General features: G+C 48.7%; 1 protein-coding gene across 2 annotated transcripts in view; it reads right to left on the bottom strand.

Moving 5' to 3' along the window:
* The window catches only part of Cacng2 (calcium voltage-gated channel auxiliary subunit gamma 2), a 123,886-nt gene that overhangs the window by 63,465 nt on the left and 32,477 nt on the right, over positions 1 to 27,944 (bottom strand). Inside the window, exons 4-5 of one of the 2 annotated variants that reach the window (XM_038343615.1) lie at positions 7,001 to 7,035; positions 550 to 562 (exon numbers count right to left, since the gene is read on the bottom strand). The exons of the other annotated variant lie outside the window; for it this stretch is intronic. Of the exons in view, the coding sequence (XP_038199543.1) occupies positions 550 to 562; positions 7,001 to 7,035 (48 nt within the window). The remainder of the gene's footprint in view (positions 1 to 549; positions 563 to 7,000; positions 7,036 to 27,944) is intronic. 2 annotated transcript variants of the gene reach the window in all.

Genomic DNA, 27,944 nt, shown 5'->3' with positions numbered 1-27,944 from the left:
GGTGGGGAGAATGGCAGCAGGCAGACATGGTGCTGGAGCAGTAGCTGAGAGCTCACATCTTATCCAAAAGTTCGGGAGGGAGGGAGAGAGAGAGAGAGAGAGAGAGAGAGAGAGAGAGAGGAGGACGATGAGGAGGAGGAGGAGGAGGAGGAGGAGGAGGAGGAGAAGAAGAAGAAGAAGAAGAAGAAGAAGAAGAAGAAGAAGAAGAAGAAGAAGAAGAAGAAGAAGAAGAAGAAGAAGAAGACTGGGCCTTTGAAACTTCACCCACTGACACACCTCCTCCAACAAGGCCACACCTCCTAATCTTTCCCCAAACTGGGAACCAAACATTCAAATCAACAAGCCTATGGTGCCATCCTCATTCAAACCACCTCAACATCAAGTTTGCATGGCCAACCTTATGTAAGCTGTGCAAAACAGAATCTAAGGGCAGAGTTCACAGTAGAGAAGAGGCTACTGTGGCCGCTGCAGGATGCTCTTGATCAGGTGGGATACAGAGTGAAGCAGAACAATTCTACTGAGGTGGGAAAGGTCACCAGCTCTTGCAACTGAGTATGTACTGCTGAGGTAGGCAGGTTAGGTGGGTGAGCCTGAGAACAGTGAAGGACCTGTGGTGGTCCTGATCCTGTAGCATCTCTTAGCAGCCCTCAATTTTGCCTCTTCCTTAAGGGATGCATGCCACCTTCCTATTTCCATTCATGCCTGGGTGACCATACCCCTCCTCCATCTGCTCTTCTTTCTTATTCTCTACCCTGTTTCCAACCTTGCCCTTTCTATATAGGCTTCTAGGGACCTCTTTCCCCTCAGGCTGGAGATGATGAAGGAGGGCTGGGAACATCTCTCATCCATCATGTGGGATTGGAGCTAGTGTTTTTTATTCTTTTTTCTACAGCCTGGTCAATCTCTCCCCATACCAGGGACACTTCCAGCACAAGTAGTCAAGGCTAAAGTCCACATTGGGGTTTTGTTAGCTCCTCAGTGAGAGATGGGTAGCCTAAGGTCACTTCAGCTGACTTCCACCCTGTCTGGGAAGCCCCTTGCAGCACTCTTGAGAGAGGTGCAGTCTCTGCATGGACCCACCGCAGTACCCTGAGGTACCCCTGAGTTTATGTCCAAAGGCAGTTTAAATAGGCGCCAACCATGTGAGCTCCAGTCTGCAGACCCCAGTTCCATATCTCAGGTAAACAGATGGAGCAAACCCAAGAGGAAGGAGGAACTCTAGGAACTCAAATGCTGGGGGCCACAACCCAGGTCCACACAGGGACCTGAGTACACAGCTGCACCTGCTGTCACGTGTCGGACAGAATGCCAGCAGCAGCTTCCAATGGGCTGGTCTGAGAATAGGCGCAGGTTGTGTGGGAGAAGATAGAACACCATAGCACCCATGGAAGAGCTAGTGAGGACTGCCTATTCTTGTTCCCTCTTAGACTACTCCCAAAGGAAGGACCAAGAGATTCCCACCTCTGAAAACCCTCCCTGCAGCTGTTTCCTAGATGCAGAGCAGGGATTTTCATTATGTGGAGACACACAAGCCTGTGATATCCGAGACAGCCAGCGCTCTGCAGCAGGTAGCTTGTGGGGCTCCATTGCCCTTGGTAACTGTGTCTCCTTTCTTTGCCTCAGTTTCCCCATCTTCAGGGTAGGGTCATAAACACACCCCCACAGAGTTACACCTACACAGTAGCAGCACCAACATGTCTGAATGCCAGAGAAGCATGGCTTGTTTGCTCGGGTTTCCCAAGCTCACTCTGATGTTTAGTTTTATTTCCAGCGTGGCAACCCACCCAGTCCATGAGCCTCCCTTCTCTTGCTTTGTGCACATCTCTATTTCTCTCCTACATCTTTTTCCTTTTTCCTTCATTCTTCTCAAAACATACCAAGTTCCCAGGACCTTCACGTTTGCTGCTATTCTGCTGCCCTGCAATATCTTTCTTATCTTTCTCATAGATAGTTCCCAAGGCTTATTTACTTATTTCCAAGTGCAGAAATTACAGTTGTACATTCACATAGTAGACAATAATTTGAAAGAATGAAAAATTGTATTATTTGTATTTAAGACTGACTATATTTATGAAGAGGTGCTGCTTCATGGTAGGTGCTTGATAGATGTGAGTTTTTCTTTTAAAAACTTATGTGTATGTATGACGATTTATGTGGGTGTATGTGCATGTGTGTGCACATGGGTGCGGAGACCTGGAGTTGATGTTGGGTTTTGTTGTCCACCTATTTGTGAGACAAGATCTCTTACTGGCCTTGAACGTGCTAAGGAAGCTAACCTGACTGGCCATCAAGCACAAGGTACCTGCAAGTCTCTGTCTCCCCAGCTCTGGAATTACGAGCACACACCACCACACCCAAAATTGTTATGCTGGTCCTTGAGATCAAATTCAGGGCCTCATGCTTGTGGGGAAAGAACCTTGTTGATGGAGCCATCTTACCAACTCTATATGTAAGTTCTTAGTGCCTTCAGTATCAAATCTGGTATGTGTTTAAAAAGCACCCTCCTTTGGGAAGGGTAGCATGCCGATTTAAATCCATACCAGAGGCTGTAGAGATAGCTTAGGCGCGATTAAGACTGCCTACTGCTTTGGTGGCGGATCCAAGTTCAATTTCCAGTTTCCACATTGGGTGGTTCATAGCAACCACCTTTGACTCCAATTTTAAGGGGTCTGATGCCTCGAGCCTCCAAAGACTCCCGCCCCCACATGCTCACAATAGCATACAGACACAGGCACACGCACGCATGCACACACACACACACACACACACACACACACACACACACACACACACACAATTTAAAACAAAAGTTAAATTCACACCAGACTCCGGGAAAAGGGCATCGCTGAGAGCCTGAACGAAGCAAACCAGGAGCCCTGTCTTCACTTGCTAAGCAATTTTGCCTCTGGCCAGCTCTGTTTATGTCTCAGTATGTGCCGATTCTCCAGCCAATTGAATTACATTACCCTTTTCATTCTTATAATACGAACAGAATTCAGATGCGGTATTTGATGATGTCTTGTCTATCGCCTAGCTTTGGGACTGCCTGGCTCGCTGCGGCAAATTCCTGTCAACCAGAGGGCCGCTGCGCCTCTGCCACAGCGCCAGCATCTCCACGGAAAAGCCCGGCCATTTAGTTTATGTCTCAGAAATGAATTTTTATTTCATTGGCTTAATCTTTAGAGGCATTCAGAAAACGCCTGCTTATTCCCAGGGAGGCTTCCAAGGCAAGCTTCTCATAAGAAGACGAGACCTGGAAAAGCTCCTGAAGAGGGAGAAATACAAGCGCTCCCTGCCTGGCTGCGATTGCTGTTTGTACCACACCTGCTGAGACAAAGAAGAGCCCAGACTGGATTCCCTCCAGAAACCGGAAGGGAAGCTCAGTCCAAGCAGGGAGGGTGTTAAAGTCTCGAGTCCAAGGCTGACACACCCAGGGGGCCCGGGGAGACAGGAGCGCCTGCCTCCCTAAAATCAAAGGCCTGGGTTGGATGGTTGAAAAGCGTAAGTCTGCACTCAGCTGGTGAGGGTTGGGGGACTTGCTGCTCTGCCAGGGATGGGGGATTCGAACATGTCTCCCCCCATTCTCACCCAGTGCATTTATATTGCCGAATAATTTTTCACGATTGACTAGCAGTGTTGGAGCCTCTGCTGTGGCCCAGGGAAGGATCCAGACTTCCCAGGGGAACCTCCTGTCAGATTGTGGCAGGCTGGGTTCCAGAGCTAGAAGGGGCGTGGCTTTTCAGGGACTATACTACTGTGGTTTGCACCGAACTGGCAAATGTCTGCTCGCCCTTTAGGGCTGTGATCTCGAGGTGGTCATCTTGAGCCTACCCTGCTCCGTCTTCTGTACACAGACAGAAGGGAAAAGGCAGTCCACACTTCCAGGAGGATGGTCACCAAGATATCTTCAGCCTGATGATCTGGCAAGGGCTCCTGTGATCCCGGATGACTAGCAGCGTGGTGGCAGCCATTACTAGAGTAAAGCTGTGCAGTTCTCTCAACACAGGGCCCCTCTGAACACCAGTAAGAGACAGACATAGGTGAGAACAGATGTCTCCTGAGCTTTGAAGAGCCACCTGGGAGATAGGAGAGTTGACAAGAGAGGACTTTCTCCTCTCTATTTTCCTGTCCTCCCTCCCTCCCTCCCTCCCTCCCTCCCTCCCTCCCTCCCTCCCTCCCTCCCTCCTTCCCTCCCTTCCTCCCACCCTCCTTCCTTCCCTTCCTCCCTCCCTCCTGTCCTCTTGTCTTCCTGTAGCTCCCCATGCTTTCCTCTTTCTCTTCCTTCATTCTTCCTTCATCCATCCTTCCTTCCTTCTTTCTTTCCTCCCTTGATCTTCTTCCTTCACCCTCTTCCATCTGCCTCCCTTCGTCTGCTTCTTCCTTCCTTCTCGCCTCCCACCCTTTCTTCCCTCGACAGTCATCATCTACCCATCCTTTATCTTTCTATCAGCTGTCAATCATCTGTCTGCCTACCAATCTTTTAAGCATCACAACAACTGTTTCACGATCCCTTCGCTCACACTTTATGCTGTCCTAGTCTTTTGGGGACACAGCAACAAACGAAATAGACAAAGCTTGCTCGGCTCGGCTTCCTAGATTCTAATGATCTATGTCTCGCCGTCCATCACACACAGTGATCTTTCGTGACATAAACAATAAAAAATCACAGGGAGTCACAATCGAAGAGCGTCAATCAGAGAGGAAGGTCGAGACTAGAGGAGAAACAAACACCAGCAGGAGGCCAGTGGCTTGTACAGTTACTTTCACTGTTTGGGAACTGGGTAGGAAGCATCCACGGTAGTGTGTGTGTGTGTGTGTGTGTGTGTATGCATGCATGTACCGGTACAGCTCTGCACCCTATTTTCCTCCTCAGTAAAACATGTTCTCTAATCATATGGCTTTATTTAAGCCTCAGGATAATGTCACCATTCAGTTTCCATCCATTGCACAGACTAAAAAAAATGAGGTGTTAAAAAAACTTAAGAACCTTGTCCAAGATCCCCAGACCACACAGTACCTCTCTTACAGGACAGTCAGAAAGGCATATAGTGGCCCTTGGCAAAGGCCTGATTGCCATGGAAGAGAATCTGAGGGAAGCTGCTTAAAAGGGAGCAGCAGGCTCACATGCAATGGAGAAACTGAAGGCAAGTTTGGAATCCATTAGCTTTGAGGCCCAAGGCACCTGAAGTGCTCGCCTGAGAACAAGAAAAGTGAAACCTATGGGTCCCAGGCTGGAGTTGACCTGGTCTCTTGGCCTGAAAGCACTGCAGTTAGTTCTTGCCCACAAAAGCTTGATCCTAGTAAGGGAAGAAGGAACAAATAGGTCCAGTTGACCCCTGCCTGCTCCTGGGCCCAGCCAGATGGAAGCCAGATGGAAGCTCCTGGTCTTCCAGAACCCCTGGGTTGCCTAAGAGTGGCCCAGAGGACGCTGTCCACGGTGCTGAAGCAGGCCTAGGTGCTGGCCCCGGGTGCACAGCTCCTGGGAAGCAGATGGAAGAACTGTGGTCAGCTTGCAAGTGTTCAAGTTCACTGCCCTGCCCTGTAATGTCAACCCTAAGAGGTAGCCGGGTGACTCTGACTCTGGGCACCCCCTCTCTCCTTCTTCTTTCCTCCCCTGACCTGTCTTTCTGGTAGAATCTCACTATGCAGTCTTAATTGACTTGGAACTCACTATGTAGACCAGGCTGGCCTTGAACTCACAGAGATCTGCCTATTTCTGTCTTCTGAGTGCTGTGATTAAAGGACTGTGCCATCATATCTGTCCTGAAAATATTTCTTAAGCCTTCTATTCCCCCTGTCCTCACTTGTAAAATTATAATGATGGTGATGATGGTGATAATGATACTATCAATTACAATAATAGTATTGGTTCCCAAAAGAGTTGCTGCAAAGATAAACTGAGTTACCGTAACCTCTTATAATCTTAGCAGTGCCTGGATCTCTCTCCTCTCTCCTCTCTCTCTCTCTCTCTCTCTCTCTCTCTCTCTCTCTCTCTCTGTGTGTGTGTGTGTGTGTGTGTGTGTAAAAACCTGGCTACATTCCTTGAGGCACAGTTGCTTGGTAATGGGGTTATCTCTAGGATGACAACAAGCCTGGTGGAGCTATGCCATGCCGTGGATAGACTGAGCCCTAGGGGAGCAGTGATGACTGATGACAGGAAAAAAAACCTTTCTCTTCTCCCTTCCTATCACATCCACATGTCAAGACAGAAGCCTGCCCCACATCCAGTTTTCTGTTGCTTCTTAGAATCCTGAGGGCTTCCCTTGTGGTCTAAGGTCCCAGGTCCTGTGTGCTGTTTGGTTTCTAAATAGCCGTAAGGGACCCCAGAGGTGAGCATATGCCAGTGTCTCTGCATTTCTTGGCCTCCTTGGGAGATGTCAGGAGTCTAATTTACCATTGTTTACAAAACACCTGAGAATCTTCTAGTGAAAGTTTCTATGGGAACATGAGCCCTGTACTATTGTTCTATGTGTTTATTATATTTGTCTTCAAAGTGTCTGCATTGGCTAGGGGTAGAGGGGACTCTATTTTCCCCCTTGATGGTGGTGATGGGGGATAAGGCTTTGATTTAAGAAGACACTTTGTGAGTTTTAAGCTACTCTGTGGAGCCACCATGTCTCCAGTGGAGCACGAAGCTTGTAAGGAAAGTTATGTGTGGGGTTCCTTTCTCATCCTTGCTCTTTTTGAGCTCACAGAATTTCCATTTCCACAGACAAATGTGGAGAGAAGCGTAAGAGCAACATTGTGTCCCCACTTAAAAAGGCCCAGAATGCATTTCAGCACCGAATGTCCTGCATAGAGGAAGCTCTTGTGAGTATAACTTCTCTCTCAATGTTTCCTAATAATTTAGCAACATTAGGCTAAAAAAATTCAAAGTTTGAGGCAGAAATAAAGGAAGGCAGGTTAAGGTTAGGGTCTTAGGATTTCTATTACTGCAAAGAAACACTATGGTCAACAAGCAAATTAGGGAGCAAAGGGTTTATATGACTTATACTTCCACAGCGCTGTTGTTATCGAAGGAAGTCAGAGCAGGAACTCAAACAGGGTAGTAACCTGGAGGCAGAAGCTGATGCAGAAGCCATGGGGGGGGTGCTATGGGTGCTATTTACTGACTTCCACCCCATGGCTTCTCATCATATATATATATATATATATATATATATATATATATATATATACATACACACACACACACACACACACACACACACACACACACACACACACACACACATATATATCAGGACCACCAGCCAGGGATAGCACCTCCCACAGTAGACTGGGCCCTCCCATATCTGTCACTAACTAAGAAAACACCTCACAGCCTATGCACAGCCTGACGTATGGAGCCATTCTCTCAGTTGAGGCTTCCTCCTCTCCGGTAACTCTAGCTTGTGTCAAGTTGACATAAACCCAGCCGGCCCAGTGGGGACGATGTAAACTCTAGTGGGTAAAGTTACATGTTGGGCTGATGCTTCTACCACATAACTCCTGCACCTCAGACCCCACTGCAGAAGAAGGGGAGGGAAGATCGTGAGAGCCGGAGGCACAGGGAGTTTGCTGGGAGGATCATGTGCTCTTGTCATGCTGCACCCATGAAGTTTCACCAACATGACTGCCTACACATGAGCTGAACGAGGACCATGATAGGGCACGGACAGGACAGAGCTCATGAGGCCTCAAGCCCAGACAAAGAACTACAGGCAGCTAAGGAATCCCGAAAGCAGAAGAAACCGTCTTCCCTAGGGAAGAGCACAGCCAGTTATCCAGTACCAACGGTCACCCTGAAAACATACACACATACAAGCAACTTTATACACACTGTGTTTGTGTATACATAAACAATTGAAGAAAAAGAGGCCATGAGTTTGAAAGAGAGCCAGGGGGGTCACATGGGAGGGTTTGGTGAGCAGAAAGGGAAAGGGGGAATGATATAATTCCTTTAAAATCTCAAAGATATTATTTAAAAATTTTAAAGTTACACATTGGGCTTCTCAGAAAAGAAAAGGCCATCCAAAAAGCTGGACACAGTGAGTTGCTTGTGATCCAGGCATCTAGAAGTCAGAGAGGCAGGGTTTTCATGCACCCGAGGCCAGCCTGGGCTCCATGGTGAAACTCCGTCTCAAAAGGAAAATTTCACTTGGCTTGATTTTGCGTGAAGTGACTGTCACATCTGGGAGAGGTCTTGCCATGGTCACATAGTCACCTTCTTTTCACTGTCTGTGTTTCTAGTCGTGTGTGTGTGTGTGTGTGTGTGTGTGTGTGGTCTGTTTATAGAATATGTGTACATGTGTACATGCAGACGAGTGAGTTTGTGTGTGTGTGAACTAGCGGTTGGCATCGGCCATCTTCCCGACCACTCTCGATCTCACTGTTTTAGGAAACAGACCTTGCTGAACCTGGAACTAGACCGGCTGAGCAGCAAGCTGCAGGAACCCTCCTGTTGCCGTACCACAATGCTGAGGTCACAGGCACAAATGCCACGATTTCAGCTAGAGATACAAACACAGGACCTCGTCTCTGCACACCAAGTACTTTACCCACCGAGTCATCTTTTCCTGACCCTAGATTTACCCATTTTCTAAAGTAGAGAATCTCTATTTACCAGGTATGATTGACTGCAGTACGCGACTTTTCCTTGCAAGTGTGTTTCCTAACTCAAATCTGAAATAAGGACATTGGCCGCAGCATGCGGAAGACAACATGCATTGGAATTCAACTTTCCGATGACGATGACGTCAGCCTCATGAGCAGCCTGCACAATGAGTTGAGTCCGAGTGAGGTAAGAACATGAGCCTCTGCCGTCAGCACTGCTACAGCCATGTCTTAGCAATCATCTGGAGACAAATGGATTGGCAATCAGTAAATCAGTAGAGTGTGTGTGTGTGTGTGTGCGCGCGCGCGTGCACCTGTGCACACGTGTGTGTATTCCATTAAATTAAAGAAGCGTATTTCAGTCTGGAAAGTTGGGTAGATATTTGCTTGTTTTCTGTGAAAACCTGGAACACAGCCATTTTCTTATCGCCAACAGGCGCCCGGAGGCTCAGTCAGGCCATGCATTCCCAAATCACGGACTTCGCTGCCACCTTTCCCCTCACCCCTTATTTCCGGCTGCAGCCCTGGTTGTCCTACCGTGTCTGACATGCTGAGCTCTCTCATATAATAACGAACAAAGGAGGAGATGCATGAGTGTGCTTGAGGGATGGGGGTTCTGGTTTTAGAGTTTCTCACAGGCTGGCTGCACTGGGCTGCTGCCAGGGGCAGGCAGGGGTTCTCTCAAATCCCCATCAGGTTTCCGTTGGCTCTGAGCAGCTGTGGAGGGCCTCTGTTCCTAGTGGATGAACCACGCCGCCAGTGATGAGTCAGCGGACTGATTCTTGTGCGCCTTGATGTTCGGTCCTCTGGATCTCACATGTACTTGGCTGTGTTTGGGAGTATTGATTCAGCTTTCAAAGCCTTCTGTTTCCCGTCATCACCTTAGTCCAAGCCACCTTTATCTCTCATCTGGATGGTGGTAGCGACTTCCTCAAAGACCCACTTTTAATCCCTCTTGCTTGTTTCCTTCCCATTATTGGCACCAGAGCCAAAAAGAACGCTTACAATGCAAATCCAATGGCATCCACTCCAGGATTTTTTCCAATCACTTTGCCTTCCTGCTTGGTCCTTACCGATCTCTGTTTGATATTCTGCCTCAGGACCTTTGCACACATTGTTCCCTCAATTTTGACCACTCTTTCCTTGCGCATCTGTGACTTAGTTACCATCCTTCTTCTCTGGTTTAGCTAATCCTCCAGTTGCACATCTTCCCAACTCTTTTTGTGTTTCATTGACATTGGTCAGCACCTGATGTAGTTGCATGTGTGTGTATGGACATCTGTGTGTGTGTGCGCGCGCGTGCATGCGCATACATGCACTAAACACAGTAACTGGACCCACTGTGGCTTCCTGCTCTGTCCTCAGAACTGAGGCACACAGTGGAGATTAAAAACCACTAAGTGAGCGGATGGCTCTGAGATAAACCTAAGATCCTTGTTGGACGAGGTAAGAGCCGGGAGAGCAATCTTTGTGGCACACACCTCTCATTAGGCCACAGAGAAGGCACACGTCAGCTGCATGGCATGACAGCTTCATCCAGCTCTTCTACCAGCGCATCCCTGGTCTCAGCCTGAGAAATTCTGCAAGCCCTTGCCCGGCAGAAGTCCAGGCCTTTAAGAGACACCCGCCTATTTGTGGCAAGTGTCCAACAAGCCTATCACAAAATGAAAAAGAAAATTTCCAAGTTGAGCAACTGAGAAACTCAGCCTTGGGGCTGGTCATCTTTCCAGGTGAAAGGGGTCACTCAGAGTTGGGTGGCGTGGCCGGCACTAGGTAAAGGCTGCTCTCAGAACATGATATAAATGGCTGTCCTTCACCATGTTCCTCCTGAGAAGTCTGTCTGTCCTGAGACCACTCAGATTTCACCCCCTTATTCAGAACACCCTGACAAACACACACAGAGGAGGTGTGTGTCTCTCTGCCTCGAACCACAGGCTGTTACCCACTTCTTGCCTCTCCTCTTCTCTCTGGGTCTCCTGGTGCGCACTCCTCCACCTGCCCTTGCTGGACCTAACAGCATGATTTTCTTTTGACTTGTCAGTGAACAGCACTACTGAAGTCCCTGAAGATGGAAATAGAAGATCATGGTTTCCCTTTTCTCTCTGGTACCCAACAAGTTTTGTCCCCAAAATGTCCCTTTTCTCCAACTCCCCCATCCTAATCATAACACTGTTTTCCATATTGGGTCCTCTCTGTCTTCAGGGGTCCATGTAACTAGAAGATTCACTAAGACAAACGATTCAAGGGTCCAGAGAGATGACTTAGAGGGTAAGGGTGTCTACCTCCAAGCCTGATGACTCAAGTTTTATCTCTGAGGCTCACCCAGTGGAAGGAGAGAACCAACTTCAATACATGTGCCAAGGCATGCCCACATGTGCAGAAATACACAATGCTACACACACACACACACACACACACACACACACACACGCACGCACGCACGCACGGGAGCATTTATGCACACACACACACGATAATAAATAAGTGTAATTTTAAAAATTAAAAAAAGAAAAGCCATTCAGACTTTCTTCCAGTCCTACAGAGTCCCCCAGAGGCTTGTCTCACACTCCTCACTTCAGCGATACTTGGGGGACCTTCCCTCCCTTCTAACCTGACAGCTCTCTGAGGGCATCTCAGATGGGCACCCTACTCCCATCCTCTGCTTCCTAGAAAACCCATATTTCCATTCCTCTCTGCAGATCAGGTTGAAAGACTTGGATCCCCGTTTCCCTCCCCACTTCACACCCGGATTCCCAGTAGTCAGTAGAGCCAGGCATCTGCCCTTCTAGGAGGTGTCCCCCAGCCAGTACCACTATGATGGCTGCCACCCCCCCTGGATGGTGGCAGCAGCCTGACTTGTCATTCTGTCTGAATTTATCCTTTTCCCATCGGCCCTCCTCCCCTACACCCCTTCATTCAGTTCTTAATCCATGACGTGACAGAGCAATGCTAAAACGTGAGTCAGGCAGGGCCACCTTTCTGGAAGTTCCTTTAGCAGGGGTGTCCAGCATTTTGACATTGTGACACAATGTTGTCATCTGCAAAGTTCGCGCTTGAGAATGGTGTGACTGGGTTACAAAAAGACCAATTTCATAATATTTTGAGTAAGTTCACAGTTTGGTGTTGAGTGTCTTTTATAGCCATCCTTAGCAGCATTCAGCCTGCAAGGAATGGGCTAGACACACGTGGCAGTGGCTGTCACCTCGTGTGGAGTCAAAACTAACATTCTTCTCACACGACTGTTCCTTGACACTGCAAGCCCTGTAGCTCATCCCTGCATTGCTGGCTTCGCTCTAGACACAGTGGCCTCCGTGCTGGTCTGAAACACTACCTCAGGACCTTTGTGCCTGCTGGTTCCTCTCTTCAGACATCATTGATTTGTGATTTGCCAGATGATATTTCTTCCTTTCTCTCCTTCAGATGTATTTATTCAGTATTACTAAGACCTTCCTCATTTACCCTGTATTTAACTGCATTTCCCTGGAAAAGGGAGCCCATTAAATAAAGTGTTTGGGGTGTGTGTGTGTGTGTGTGTGTGTGTGCCTGCAGACTGCAGAGGCCAGAACAGGGCAGTGGATCCTGGAGCAGGACTTACAGGCAATTGTGAGTCTCCAGATGTGGGTTCTGAGAACTGAACCCAGTCCTCGGCAAGCTCTCTTAACTGTTGAGCCATCTCTCTAGACCCAGGAGGCCCATATTTTACATTTATTTTCTTCCTGTACATTTGTCTCTATGTGGCTTGCAAGGCTGGCTTCAAGCAGCTTTGTGAGATGGACCATTACATGGGCCTTGTGTCTAGAACCCTGTGCTTGGTTTGTTTCTGTCTTGAAACTCTTTATATGTATATAAACACATGTGTGATATATTTTGAACAAAGTATCCGCAACTTCATTGAATGGGGCTCTGCACATCATGTTCGTGGCTTCTAGGAATAGGCTCTGCAGTTTATGTATTGTATTCCTTTGGTTCCCCTCCCCTACTTCAGTGTGAGTGAGCTCCTCCCATCCCAAAGCACAGCAGATGCTCAGGTTGGACTCACAGAAGGAACGAATCTCCAAGTGAAGCTAGCAGGGGTGTGTTAGCAAAACTTCCTCCCTGCGCTTGTGTCTGTGTCCTCACTTTAATCTGTTCATGCTAAGAAACCCGGCATGCTTTAGCCCACGAATAGCCCTTTGTTCTTGAAATGTTCAACCCCTGCTTCTGAGCACTCTATGATGACACCCCTTGCTGTGACATGTTCTTGGGGAATTCTAGAGGACTTTGAGGAATCAGAAGTCAAAATCTAGATGGTACCATCCAGGATGAAATGCTGTCAGAACCTCAGGCTGGTACAAGCGTCCCACCGAGGCAGCTCCACGATGACTCTGGTGATCATTATTGATACGAATCCCTCAGGGTCATCTAGCACGTTCAACATATTGATTTCTCCCCAAGCTGGGCCATTTTGTTACAGGGGAGGAAGAGCACTTGGCATTTGGCTCATCTGTGGAAAGACGCAGCTGGCTGCACTCTATCCTGGTTGAGCTCTTGCCACCCTAGAGTCTAAGTCTTCATTGTGGAGACTCAAAAAAAAAAGGCATTGAGGGGAGCAGGGAGGCAGAGTAGAAAGGAACCCAGATCCTCATCCCTGGGAGAGCTGTGATGGGATGGGGGCAGAATGCTGGGTGGGGCTGAGGAATGGATAAGTTTAGTGGAGGAGGCTCAGAAATGGAACCATCATTTGGGGCTAATTTATTTTAGCCATTTTATTAATTGCTTTCTAAAAAATACCAAATGGAAAAAAAAGCTTATTTAACAAAGGGTGCTGGCATAACTGGATATCAACATGTAGAAGAATGAAAATAGACCCACATCTATCACCATGCACAAAACTCAAGTCCAAATGGATCAAAGACCTCAACATAAAGCCAGTCACACTGAACCTTACAGAAGAGAAAGTGGGAAGTACACTTGAACGCATTGGAGCAGAAGACCACTTCCTAAATATAACACCAGCAGCACAGACACTGAGACAAACAATTAATAAATGGGACCTCCAGAAACTGAAAAGCTTCTATAAAGCAAAGGGCACGGTCAACAAGACAAAATGACAGCCTACAGAATGGGAAAAGATCTTCACTAACCCCACATCAGACAGAGGTTGATACCCAAAATACACAAAGAACTCAAGAAATTGGTCATCAAAAGAACAAATAATCCAATAAAAAATGGAGTACAGACCTAAACAGAGAACTCTCAACAGAGGAATCTAATATGGCTGAAAGACACTTAAGGAAATGTTCAACATCTTTAGTCATCAGAGAAAAGCAAATCAAAACAAATCTGAGATTCCATCTTATACCTGTAAGAATGGCCAAGATCATAAACACAGATGAGAACTTATGCTGGAGAGGTTGTGGGGTAAAGGGAGCACTCCTGCATTGCTAGTGGGAATGCAAGCTGGTACAGCCCCTTTGGATGTCAGTGTGGTGATTTCTCAGAAAATTAGGAAACAATCTTCCTCAAGACCCAGTAATACCACTTTTGGGTATATATCCAAAGGATGCTCAATCACCACAAGAACATGTGCTCAACTATGTTCATAGCAGGATTGTTTGTCTTAGCCAGAACCTGGAAACAACCTAAATGCCCTTTGACCGAACAATGGATAAGGAAAATGTGGTACATTTACACAATGGAGTACTACACAGCAGAAAAAAATAACGACAGCTTGAATTTTGCAGGCAAATGGATGGAGCTAGAAAACATCATTTTGAGTGAGGTAACCTATACACAGAAAGACAATTATCACATGTACTCACTCATAAGTGGTTTTTAAACATAAAGCAAAGAAAACCAGCCTACAAATCACAATTCCAGAGAACCTAGACAACAATGAGGACCCTAAGAGAGACATATATAGATCTAATCTACATGGGAAGTAGAAAAAGACATCTCCTGAGTAAATTGGGAGCATGGGGACCTTAGGAGAGGGTTGAAGGGGATGGGGGGGGGGCAGAGAAAAATGTAGAACTCAATAAAAATTAATAAAAATAATTAAGAAAGAAATTGCTTTCTAATTACTCTTTGATTGGTTTTCTCTAGCTCCCTGTGTTTTTTTAAAAAATTATTTATTATGTATACAATGGTCTGCCTGCATGTGTCCCTGCAGATAGAAGTTGGCACCAGATCTTATTACCGGTGTTTGTGAGCCACCATATGATTGCTGGGAATTGAACTCAGGACCTCTGGAAGAGCAGTCAATGCTCTTAACCATTGAGCCATATCTCCAGCCCCTCCCTGCCCCATGTTTTATCTTATGTCACCCAGGCTTGCCTTGAGCTCACTGTGTAGCTGACAATTCCCTTGATCTCCTGATCATCCTGCTTCCACCTCCTGAGTGTTGACATTCTAGGTGAGCATCATGGTGTCTAGAGATCTGACAGGCTTAATACATGGATCTTTGCAGAGCCGAGCCACTTAGAGGCCTGCCGTGTGTCTGGGCCACACAAGCTCAGCTTGCTGGGTTTGGGACACAGCAGCTCTGGTTCTGGAACCACCAACTCCTCCTGCAGGGGTCTTGCTGGGCTGAAGGAAAGCTGGGCAGAGAATCACCTTTCTGCTGAAGCCTCCCTGTACTCCTGAAGCAATGAGCCAGCATGTAGGGGTCCACACAGTGGTTCTCACGCTCATGCTGTGCCCTGTGAGAGCTAGTCACATGGCAGGTTTTAGTTTTATAGATTCAACACAGACCTAGGCCCACAGTGGTCAGAAAACAGAAGGCCCCCAGAGGAGCTGGTAAGTTAACTGCGGCTACACATTACTCCAGGCTGCCAAACCTTTTAAAACCAGGAACTTAAGAGAGTCAGGAAGTCAGTTCCCCAGCAGGTAAGCAGGGAAATTCATGAAGGGAGAGACGAGGCCTTGGCCAAGTTTACAGGTGTTTTGGACTAAGCAGGACTCCAAACTTAAACAAACCTTTGGCTTCTGTTCTTTTCTAGTGACCCACATCGAAACCATAAGTGATCCCATTCTCTGTTTTCAACACACAGCCTGTATCCTACATTTCCTTCCCCTCCTAATCTAAGTCAGTTCTTCTCGTGCCAGGGGCGGGATGCTGTGATGGCTCCTAGTTGATTTCTCTGCTCCGGCTGTGGTCACATGACCTCCTGTCCACCCACCAGCCAATCATGAATGTCTTGTCCATGACATTTACCCTGCCCACCTCCATGGCTCCCACTAAGCTCAGAAACATAGCCAAGTCTTTCTATCCTGGCCCCAACCTGTCCCTTCCCCTGACCACCTTGCCTTTAGGGATAGTGACGTCTTTGTACTTCCTTCAGCAAACTACATTCGCCTACGTAGTTCATTCTCTAGACACATGAGTGTTCTTTCCTTCTCTTTCTTTTGGAGTTCTTCTCACGAAAGTCCCTGGGGCCTCCCCTGTTGGCACGCCCCAGCCCCATCCAGTGCTTCTCTCCACTGGCCTCTATGGGTTGGTTGGCTATCTCCTCTCTTTCTCTGAGAATGAGGACTTTCATGAGAGCCTAGGCTTTTGTTTGCTCTGTTTACTATTGGATCCTGGTGTTGGGAGCAGAGATGGGCCCCATGAGATTGGAGGATCGGCATCACAGTCCTTCAGTGGTGAGAGCAGGTCTTATCAGGCCACTTCTTTTGCTTTATGTTGTATGCTGTGGTGGTTTTGTGTAAAATGCCTGTGGCTCCGTGGTTGGGGACTAATGCCGATTCCTTCCTTTTTGTTTTGTTTTGTTTTAAATCCTTTTCAGGGGAGGTCAATGGTCATGGAAGACCAATGGTACAAAATAGAGAGGGACCTGGCTGTGGTCAGCAGTAGATAGCAAACACAGGAACCTCAAAGGAAACAAGCCACTAGCAAGAAAGGCACTGGCTGCTTGTGGGTTCAGTAGGGAGGAGGAGGGTCTCGGCTCTGGAAGGCTCTGCTTGGGAAAAGGGCTGTGAGGGAGCTCTGGAAGCTGGGCTGGAGGTTATGGGGTCTGGAGTTGCTTCTGTTTGAAAATGCCTCATGGCTCCAGGGTTACCCCAAGATTCCATTTAAGAGTCACACTCTGTGATTATAATTTTTAAAACTTAGAAAAATGGAGAGCAGAGCCGGGCGGTGGTGGCGCACGCCTTTAATCCCAGCACTCGGGAGGCAGAGGCAGGCGGATCTCTGTGAGTTCGAGGCCAGCCTGGTCTACAAGAGCTAGTTCCAGGACAGGCTCTAAAAAAGCTACAGAGAAATCCTGTCTCGAAAAACCAGAAAAAGAAAAAAAAAAGAAAAAAAAAAGAAAAATGGAGAGCAGTAAGTTTGCCTGCTGAATGTGGACAGTCCTGTGATGAGGAGGAGAATCCTTTCTTCCTTCGTCATCTGGTACCCTCCATCAGGGCTAGCAGGGAGAAGCGTCTCTGGAATAAGGGGTGAGTTCCTAGAACTCTGGGCCTCTGGGGAGCCAGCGAGTGGTAACATCTGAGCCTCGGCTCTCTGCTCCAAGTGTCTGGTGATCTGAGAGGACTGTGCAGCACAGAATACATAGGGGCTGTGAGTGGGGGGGCAGTCTTAGAGACTTGTCACATGCAAATGTGTGACTGTGCACTGCTACATCAAGGTGTCATGGGGAGCATCCCTGTGGCTCAGCCCCACAGCTCTGCTGACTTTTCAGAGGCAGAGCCCCTCCCCACTCTGGTTGTCTTACCCCTGCATTAGAAGCCCCTGGGTGGGCCCACGCTTGCGCCTCTAGCACAAGGCTTTGCATTAGTGCCATGGAGAGGTTTGTGAGAAGCCAGAAGGCACAGATCTGAAGACAGTTATGAACAAGATCTTGAAAAGCTACGGGGGTGAACAAATATTAGAGGGTGAAGTTGAGCATGAGGCAGGAAGGTAAAACTGTGTGGAGGAAGATGGAATCCTAAATCCAAGGTCAGGGCAGATTGCATAACAGAAGGGGCAGGGAATGCCATGTGCACTGTACAGACTTGGAGACAACTGTGGGGCCTTAGAGATGGAGGACATAGAGGATTCTCGTAGGCTTCTAACCAGGATCCTAAAACGATCGCTAACTGACCGCCATTGCTCCCAGTTTCCAGAAGACGAAAATCAAAGTCAGAGGTTGAACTGACGATGTGCAGGCCAGCTCCTGGCGTCTGGACATTGGGCTAGGACTCAGATGCCAGCCCGCCTGGCACACAGATCTTTTTTTTTCAAAATCCCTCCTTCCCTTTCTTCCTTCATCATGTCCCTCTCCAGACCCTGCTCAAGTGCCAGGAGGTCACAGGGACCACAGCATAACTCCTGCTGCCCGCTTGGAGTCTGCTGTGCTGGGTGTGTATAGAGAGGGGACCGCGGCATGTTCCCAGACTGAGCCTGTTCTTCGGGTGTAGTTTACAGGAGACACTGGAACCCCACATGGGGAAAGGCAGGGAACAGCAGGCTTGGGGGGAGAGGGCTCTGCAGGGAGACAACCTGAGTTCTAACTTGGTGGAAAGAAGAGAGGGGGGAGGGACTGACAGGCTCCCTTTCATCCCAGCATAAATCTGGCTCCCTGGTGGGGTGATCTATTGGAAAGGGAATGCACATCCCACTATACAGTGGCAAGAAGCTCAGGGCCTTGGGAATCTAAAGTTTGGTCTGGGCATGCTGTTGTGTCCTAGTGGACACAGGTGTGGGCCTGTCCATAGACCTCCAGTGCAAGATTAAGGCGACCAGACAGGAGCACTCTACCACTGAGGACTCAGGAAAGACCCTAGGGCAGTGTAGGTGGGTGTGGCCCCCAAGCCATCCTGCTGCCTTTTCTCCTGGAGAGGTTTTTGTACAGAGGACTTTGCTTTGGGTATAAAAAAGATCTGGGCTCAAATGCCAATTGGTACCAACTGCTGGGGCCCAGGAGCAGATGGGGCACCTTGTCTGTCCATGTATCTTCCCAGCTGTCCCCCAGAGGAGCCCCTGCCAGCCCAGCTCCTCTTGCCGCAGACTGCCTGAGTAAGCAGCCCCCAAAAGTGCCTGACTCAGTCCTCTTGGCTCACTGCCAGTGGAGCTGCAGGGAGGACAGTGGCCCAGTGGCCTGGTACCTCCCACTTTGGTCTGACTGTCCAGCCTCTTCTGGGAAACAGGAAGGAGACACTCCCATCATGCTCCTGCTCTAGGACCCTGTACAAACTCCAGCCTCCTAGGTCAACCTCTCTACCCACAGCCCAGACCCAGTGAGCTTTCTTGCATGGATTTGCATGTTCATGTGTCATTGTCCCTCACTAGGCTGTGAGCTCCTGCAGGGCAGGGACCGCCTGAGTCATCCCCTATTCCCAGTGCTCCTGGTAAGACTTGGCACAACACAGGGGTTACTTGGCAAATATTTGGTGAAGTCCCTTCCAAATCAAACAGGAAGTCCCTCCACCCTTGCCTGAGGACCATCTCCAGCCGCCGCCCCGTGACCAGGCTTCTGTGGGTAGCACGTCTCTCGGATGTGCGGCACGCAGCGGCATCTGTCACCTTTCCTTACCATGCTTCTCATGGCTGGTTTTCTTCCAGCCCATTCTCACTTTCTGTCTTGGAAAATCACAAGGAAACTCCATGCTGCTCCTGGAACTCCTGCCAACGTGATTCAAGCGGAATCGAGCACATGGAGCCCTCCGTGTCCCTACATAAGCAAAGATGTTGCTACTTTCAGCTCAGTGGCCTCTTTTCTCTGCCAGCCTGGGTCCCTCCTTGCCTAGGTGAGAGAGCACAACGTGTGTGTGTGTGTGTGTGTGTGTGTGTGACCAGTCCCACAGGAGTGCCACGAGACCAGCTTTCTCACTAATGTTCATTCTCAGGGTGCTCCATGGTGAGTCTGTCCAGGGTTGGCAGGCATGGGCTGTTGAGTACACACAGAGGGGAGCTGCCTGTGGGACCCCTGGGCCCTTCTTGAATCACCATCCACTCAGCTCCCACTCTCAGGTAGGTTCCTAAGTCCTGGCTTTGGTGGTCTACTTTATTTCCTTTAATAGAAAATATTTCTTTTTATTTATTTATTTTGTGTGTGTGAATGCGCATGTGTGAGTGCAGGTGACTGGGGAGTCCAGAAGAGGGTGCTGGGTCCTCTGGAGCTGGAGATATGGGTGGTTGTGAAACATGGTGCTGGTGCTGGGACTCGAACTTGAGTCCCCCAAAGGGCCAGTGCATGCTCTTAACTGCTGAACATCTCTCTAGCCCAGTCCAGTTTCTTAGAACTGTCTGGCCTCAGTTTCCCCATCTAGGAAACAAAAACGATATGAACACAGGGCCCTCAGGGGGTTGGATGAGATGGGCTGTAGGTGCCTAGCGCAGGGCACGGCACCCTGTGAGCCCCTGATGGACAGACATGTGGTGGCTGCTGCCTCTGGTGCTTGGGGATGTGTGCGGGCTACACATTCCTGTATCGCTGTGCTTGATGCTCTGACATCAGCTCCCTGGTGCTTGAAAGAGGGTGTCTTTCCAGCAATCATGTCTTCCGTGTGCCTCCCTCAAGGCAGGAAAGGGCGTGGGCCAGCTTGGGTGCCTGTGGGTTCTGGAGGCTTTAATGACCTTGATGCCACTCGCTTATCCCTTCTGCAGGCTAACACTGGGTTCCTGAGAACGTATTTGAGACGGAGGCCCATTACTTACTCTGTTGGCAAAGAGGAGGAGGGTAGAACTGGCTGCCCACCCACCTCTGCTGCATCTAAGCAGAGTGGTTCGGAACACATCAGTCATCCTCGGGGCTGGTTGCTAAGCCTTCAAAGGTTTCAGGAGGAGGCCCTGTGGGCTTCCAGGGGCTGTGCCGTACAGTGCCAGCCCTGTGAACAGATGCCGTTGAGGACATCCCTGCTCATCTCTAGTGTCTTATCACAGGCGTGCTGTGTCATGGACCGACTTCCCAGGCAGACGGCAGAGATTTGTAGCTGACTCTACTGCTTGCCAGCGCATGAAAGAGACACCTGAAGCTTACAGTTCTGTGGCTGTGAGAGGACCTGGTTCAGAGCCTGTCACATGACAGGACCTCTGAGGTTAAAGGTCAGGCAGCCTGATGACCCTGGGCACACACTGAATGGATCCAAGCTGTGTTTCCACCCTGATCCTTTGGGATCTTGGCAAGATCCTTAATTTGTTCAAGCCTCAGCTTCTTCTCCTGGAGAATGGGGATAATGGAGTTCTTTGTGAGGCTGGGCCACATTAACATGTTCATTCTCATTATGTTACTCCCTGCCCCAACTCCCGTTTCCTTCCCTGGCTCAAACCTCCCTCACCCAAATCAATCTTCAAACTCGCCAGACTGATGTCCTCCTCTTCCACCTTTTCCTCCTTCTCCTCCTTTTTCTCTTTCTCCTCCTCCGGGATGCCTTCCCTCCTGGGCACCCTCTGGCCTGACACCCTGGTACCCAACAATTGCCCCAGTCAGCAGAATGAAGAAGGCGACTGCATGTCTGTGTCCTGGGCACTGGGTTGAGTCCTTTGCAGACAGTTCCCATGCTTAGAGAGCCTGAATTCAAACCCAGATAAGTCCTAGGCTTTCTGCTGCTCCCTCGGGCATCGGTTATGCCTTTCTGTTTTATTGGACCTTGATGTACTCAGCTCTGTGTCCCCAGGGTCCTGCGTCGTCTAGGGAAGCGAATGAGAGTGGCTGAGCAGGGCCTGAGTACTCATAATGCATTGCTAGACAATTACAGTTGAAAGGGAAAAAAGAGAAAAGCTGGGGCACACAGGGACCCCAGATTCCTATCTCCAGAACTTATCACCCACCCCTGTTTCACTGGTAGCAAATGCCCTGTGAGAGCGGAGTCCTACCCATCACGTCATGTGCCCGATCCAGCAGCCGCCATGGACAGCCTTTTCAGTGGATACAGTGTGGATAGGCATTTGCCTTGCCCCAACCAACCTGACAATTAGACACGCTATTCCATGAACCAAGATGACTTCTGGACTCCTAAGCTGAATGGCCTTTGATGTATACCAAGGGGGACTTAGAGGAAAGCTCCACCCCTGTCCCTGCATCCCCCCTCCCCGGGACAGTGCATCTCTGGTGACTGCTGTGCAGGAGTTCAGAATGAGCTGATAAGATGCTGCGGAGGTGACAGCGGTCCCAGCGCTGTCTTCTCTGGGTACCCGAAGCTTTTCCTTTTTAGAGCAAACTCTGTAATATTAATAAACGGCAGAGAGAAGGCTAGAAAAGTGACTCTTTCCCTTTGACACAGCGAAGATCACAGGGACGAGAGAGACCTTTAATCTTTATTAATGTGTCTCGAGGGGGGCCTCTCCTGCAAGCTGTGGAAAGCAGACATCCAAAGAGCTCGCATGGCTCCCAGTCCTCAGTGTCCCCGGGTGCCTCAGATCATTGCCTGGTACTGTTCAGAGTTGAGCAGGGCCGCGTCATGGGGACCTGCTGTGTCCTGGGCAAGAACAAGGTAGTCCTAAGCCGGCTCCCATCTGTAGGGGGCTGGAAGACAAGGGAATTCAGGACACAGGGCTCAGTCACGTGGCCCGGCTTCTAACCAAGGGCACCAATGCCCTGAAGAGGTTCAGAAGGAACCAGGCTGTTAGTGCCAGGAACAAGCACACGTTCTGCCCATAGGGCCACACCTGAGTTCATTAAGGAATGCCAGCTCCCTCGCTCATTCGTTCCCAGGTGTCTCAGCTCGCTTCTGCCCCACCTGGCTAAAAGCTTCTTCCAATTGCCCATCCTCTTAAGAGGCATGGCTTGAGGGTGGCTGGAAAAATCGGGAACTTGATGTTATTCAGGCCTCATTCCAAGGGCCTCATGCCCCATAGCTGGCAGGGTGAGATGGGGAGAGTAAAGGGAGGAGGGGCCAAGGAGGTTCAGGGTTGCACACACAGAAGAGGCCAAAGAATAGAGAAGTGGGTGTTCATCCATCCACCCAAGCATTCATTCATCCATTCCACCATTCATTCATTGAAAAGTGTTTCTTGATCCCCCTACTTGGTGTTTCTCTGGGTGCCAGACCCTGGACAGGGTTAATGTCACCAAAATCACATCAGAATGCAATGTTAATTCTGGCGTTGTGGATGTCAAATGCCCTCTCCCTGCTGGGCACAGCGTTGGAGAGATCAGCCCATCCAGGTCTCCCACTGGGTTGTGGACTGACCAAGATTTAACTTCTGTTCCAGGTTGGCTTTCTGTCTCTCTGTGAAGCCTCCTGACAGGCCTGAGCTGGGAGGGCAGGCAGAGGAGGAAGGGAGAGGCAGCTGGAGTGTGCTCACCAAAGGCCTTGCCTAATTCGATTACGTTTGCTAGGCTGGAGTAGAATAAAGGGGGCCGTCTCTTATAGGCACCCGCTCCTAATGTTTACAGAGCAAGAAAGGAAAATGTCAAGGCAGGAATTTCAATGGGGGGGGGGGTACGTATTTAAAGCAGGAGTGTAGAGAGAACAGACTTGGAAACAGAGAGTTTCTGATTGACACTTAGCTCTGATGAAAGAGGCAGGATTCTGGGAGTCAGGACCCTCAGAAGGTCAGGTGGGCACCTGGGAGCTGGTGGGGCCAGAAGACCCTTCTAGGAGGATATTAGGACATGGAAGGAAGGTGGGGACGGCAGGTGGCAGGGGCATGTGATTGGCCAGTTGGGTTTATTTCCCATAATTCCTCACTCTTCTCCAAGTCCTCTGCTTCCCTCCCGATATCTACCCTTCTGGGCAGCCACAAGGAATTTGCTAGCACAACAGAGCCCATGATTAGCGTCTAGACTCTACCTAGGTTGAAGTCAGCCCACTTCTGTGTGGAGTCCTGGGTGGGAGGCCTAACTGCGCTGGATGCCCATGTCCTCATGTCTAAGTGAGGAATGAAGCCACACCAGACTCAGGGTTTAGATGATGTCTGATGAGCCAGTGCACACAGAGCTCACGTGGTAGCTGTGTGTGCAACAAATGAGAGCTGCTGTCAGTGTGTTTCTAGTGCTGAGGAACAAACCCAGGGCCTTGAGCCTGTTAGGCAAACCCTCACTGTCACACACTAGCTTGTTTTTACTGTAGGTCTTCTCATATACTTCCTTTTTAAATTTCACGAGTAAACACACATGCACGCACATGCATACACACATACATGCACACACCCACACATATCCACACATACATGTTCATCTATACACACGTGTGCATAAATGTACACGCATGTACATATACATGCACGCACGCACATATGAATGCACACACATGTACATACATATACATTTGTATATGTCCAGCCACTTATATGCGCACACACATACATACATACACATGTATATGCACACACACGTGAAGGAACACACATAGTTTTACATTTACACATAGGCACACATATATGTACATGCACATACATACAAGCATCCATGTGCATATATACATATACGCGCACGTGCACGCACATGTTCATGTACACATATGCACATGCACAAACATATAAATACATACATGCACTTGCACATGTGTGTACACATATATACACATGTGCATATGTCCAGATACGTGCACGCACATACATACATATGCATATGTACACGCATAATTGCACATGTACATGTAGAACACACATAAGGCATCCATGTACATATATACACATACACATGTACACACATGTGCAAACACACATACACATGTACAAACACGCGCACACGCGCACGCACACACGCGCGCGCACACACACACACACACACACACACACACATATATATTCACGCACATACACACAGTGCTCAGTTCAGAATGAACCAAGGACTAAAATTAACATCTCCCCAGGATGAGTGGCCAAACACACACAGGAAGATACTTGGTATCTCTAACCCCAGGAGCTAAGTCTAATTCACAGTGATAAGACACCTCACCCGTTGTTGTGGCTGCTGTTAAGAACCTGAGTAAAGAGTGTTGGTGGAGGTGGAGAAACTGGAACCCTGTACACTGTGGATAAGGTTTAATTAAATGGTGCAACCAGTGTGGAAATGGTATAGGTGCCCCTGCAAAAGTTAAGAATAGAATGACCATACAACTCAGCCATTGCACTTCTGGGTATGTAGCCAAAAGAACTGAAGGGGCAAGAGCTAGCTATCTGCACATCCTTGTTTATAACTAAAAACTCAAAGCAGCCCATATCTCCCTTGGTAGTATATTTAGTGCATCCACCCTATGGAATATTAATCAGCCTGAAAACAGGAAATTCTTTCACAGGTACCATTAAGAGGAAGTGGAATGACACCAAGGTTCAGAACCTGGAGCACAATTTAGCATAATTCAAAAAGATAAATACTGTGTAGTATGTGAAATTCCTAGAATAGTCTAAACTTGAGAGGTGTAAAATAGAATGGGGTGGTCAAAGACTGGAGAAGAGAAGAATGTGAACTGGTGTTTAGTGGGCACGAAGTTTCAGTTTTACAAGATAGCATTCCAGAGGTGGAAGACAGAGATGATTGCATATAAGCATGTCTGATAGTATTGGTCGTGTTTAACACCACCGACCGCGTCTCTCACCATCTATTGCGTCTTTCACCACTGACCACGTCTCTCACCACCGGGCGCGTCTCTCACCACTGACTGTATATAACACCATTGAATGAATCTCAACACTGGCTATTTCAAAAACTCAAAAATTATTGAGGTGGAAAATTTTATGTTGTATGCACTTTATCACAAAGTTGGTAACTCTTTCCCCAAGTGCCCCAAATGTGTGCAGGTGGAGGCTCTTCCTTGCCCTCAGAGGAAACCACACTTGAAGCCTGACTCTCAAGGGCATCATTTATCCACTTCCTTTCCATGTCCTGGTTCTCTCCCATCACACTCTGTGCTCCTGATGGACCTAGTGTCCATGGCTTCAAACCCTCGGGGCACCGCTGGGCTTCTTCCCATGGAGCCACCTTCCCATCCCAGGCCCAGATCCAACATGAAATCAGTCACGCTCAAGACTCCCTCTTGTCTGGGAGAGATGCTTCCAAGTCTTTGTAGGCTCTAGATCTGCCGTCCCTTCTTCGGTGGCTCCATCCAGCCCCCTTCTATAGTGTTACCCTGTCTCCTAATCACTTTATTACTTTGAGCAATTTCCATGACTGACCTGACCACTTTGGATGGTGATAGCACATGCCCAAGCCTCTGTAACCCCCTCCCTAGGCCAACTTGATGATTAGCGTGAAAACTCAGTTGGTGGCTGCCTGATGGGTTTGTCTTCAGAAAAGGAGAGCATTTGCTGGGCATGACGGTACCTACTTCCTGTCTCAGCTACTTGGGAGACTGAGGAAGGAGGATGGTGTGAGCTTGGGAGTCTGGAGCAAGCCTGGGCAATCTAGAGATATCCTGCCTCTTAAATAAAAACAAAAGAAAACAAGAGCACACTGGCCTGAGGTGCTCTCATGGCTCTCAAGTTGTAATAAAGCATGCCCCAGCCCAACGGTGGGGGCTGCTTCTCTCCTGGGAAGAAGCCCTTCGACAGATAGCCAGGGGAGGCCACTCCGGTCTGCCTTCTCCTTGCCTCTGGAGCAGAAGGGTTTGTGTTTCTCCTTTGAGAAATCAGGTCACTGGGTGTTGCTGAGTGTGCCTCACAGAGCTATGCTAATCAGTTCTCTTCTGGCCTAAATATCTGGTAATTATCTTGGTGTTTTGCTCTGCTAGACTTGGCTTCCTGAAACAGTTCATCCATGCTGTTACCTCTCAACTCAAACTCCTTCAGGATATTAACCACCATCAAACAGAAAGCTTGCCTCGACCTCACCTCGCACGCATGCTGTTCTGAGCCTTTAGCCCACGCGGACTCCTCAGATCTCCCCACAGTTTCTGAGGCAGGTCATACTATTGCCCCAGCTCAGAAGGGGAGGGCACCAGGCCCACTACTTCTGTAGCTATAGGCCCCTCTCCCTGCCCCCACCTAGTCCCGCACTCTCTGATTGCTGCCTGGCCTTGGGCATGCTCAGTGGGTGGATTCCCAGGACAAGTGCCGGCTCCCAGGTGATGGAAGGACCCTGAATCTTCCTGCACACTCGCTCAGTTGTGTTAGAGTTCTTCAGGGAAACAGAATCAATGGGATGGAGAGAGGGCAGGACGAGGGAGGGAGGGAGGGGAAGGGAGAGAGATAGGGAGGGAGGAGAGATGAGTAGATTGAAAAATCTTCATCTATTCATTTTCATGGGCACAGTTGGCATGGCAGAATCAGAAATGTCAGGGGTGCAGCTGGGTCAGAGTTTAAAGGCAAACTAGTGGCGTAAGCTTTGCTCTGAGTCCGAAGACCAAAGTACCAGCAGCACCTGTGTCCAAGGAGGAGAAGGTGAGTGGCCTGGTTAGCTCTGTCATCTCGGAAAAGCCTCAGTTGATGACTGGCTTGTGAGCACATCTGTGGGGTGTGTCTTGATTGTTAATTGATGGAGGAGTGCCAGCTCACTGTGGCATGTCCCATCCTAGGCTGTTTAAGAATGATACCTAACGGCTGGTGAGATGGCTCAGTGGTTAAAAGCACTTGTTGCTTTTGCGGAGGATCCAAGTTCAGTTCCCAGCACCCACAACTATCTGTAACTACAGTTCCAGAGGATCTGATGTCTTCTCTGGCCTCTGTGGGTGCCAGGCACATGTGTAGTGCACAGCTACATACAGGCAAAACACTTAAATACATAAAACATAAATCTTAAAATCAATCTTAAAGAAGAAAAAAGCTAGCTGAGCATGCTAGCCTGTGATTCAGCAAGCAGCTTTCCTCCATGCTTCCCTTACTTTCTTGATGATAGACCATGGTCTGGAAGTATAAACCAGGTAAGCCTTTTCTTGTCTTTAATTGCTTTTGGTCAAAGTCTTTTTTCCAGCAACAGAGTGAAACCAGAATGATGGGCATGTCCACTACACCCAAGAGGACAAGGGAACAGCTTCACCCCATAGCCTTTTCTTCTTATTTGGTCTATTTATGATTGGTGGATGGTACCACTCACATTGATAAACCTGAGTCCAATGATTCAAATACCAATCTCTTCTAGAAACACACACACACACACACACACACACACACACACGAGATTCAGTGGTAGGTGCCTAGGACATGTGTAGGATGTGTGTGGCTCTAGGTTTAATTCCAACTACACTCCAGTAGCCCCAGAAAAGATGTGCTGGGCTAGGGGAACAGGGCAGTAGCGGAGCACTAACACGACCCTGAATGCTATCCCTGTCATACCAAATACAGCAAGATAGACTATCCCCGGTCTACCTGGGGCACACAAACACACACAGAGATGTGCGGTTGTTTCATTGAAGTGGGTACTCCTGCCTGGCTTCTCCTTAATTCTCTTTCCGTGGTTGCTGCCCAGCCATCATCCAAGGTTGGCCACAGGACCTGGTGCACGATGAATGGATAATAAATTTCTGCTGTGAGTGGTCTGAGTGAATGAAGGCTGGAAAGAGGTGCTTAC

This window comes from Arvicola amphibius, chromosome 9 (genome assembly GCF_903992535.2).
Source record: "Arvicola amphibius chromosome 9, mArvAmp1.2, whole genome shotgun sequence".
In the NCBI taxonomy this organism is placed as follows: domain Eukaryota; kingdom Metazoa; phylum Chordata; class Mammalia; order Rodentia; family Cricetidae; genus Arvicola; species Arvicola amphibius.
The sequence above is the reverse complement of the archived record's forward strand: the minus strand, read 5'-3'. Positions and strand labels throughout refer to the sequence as shown.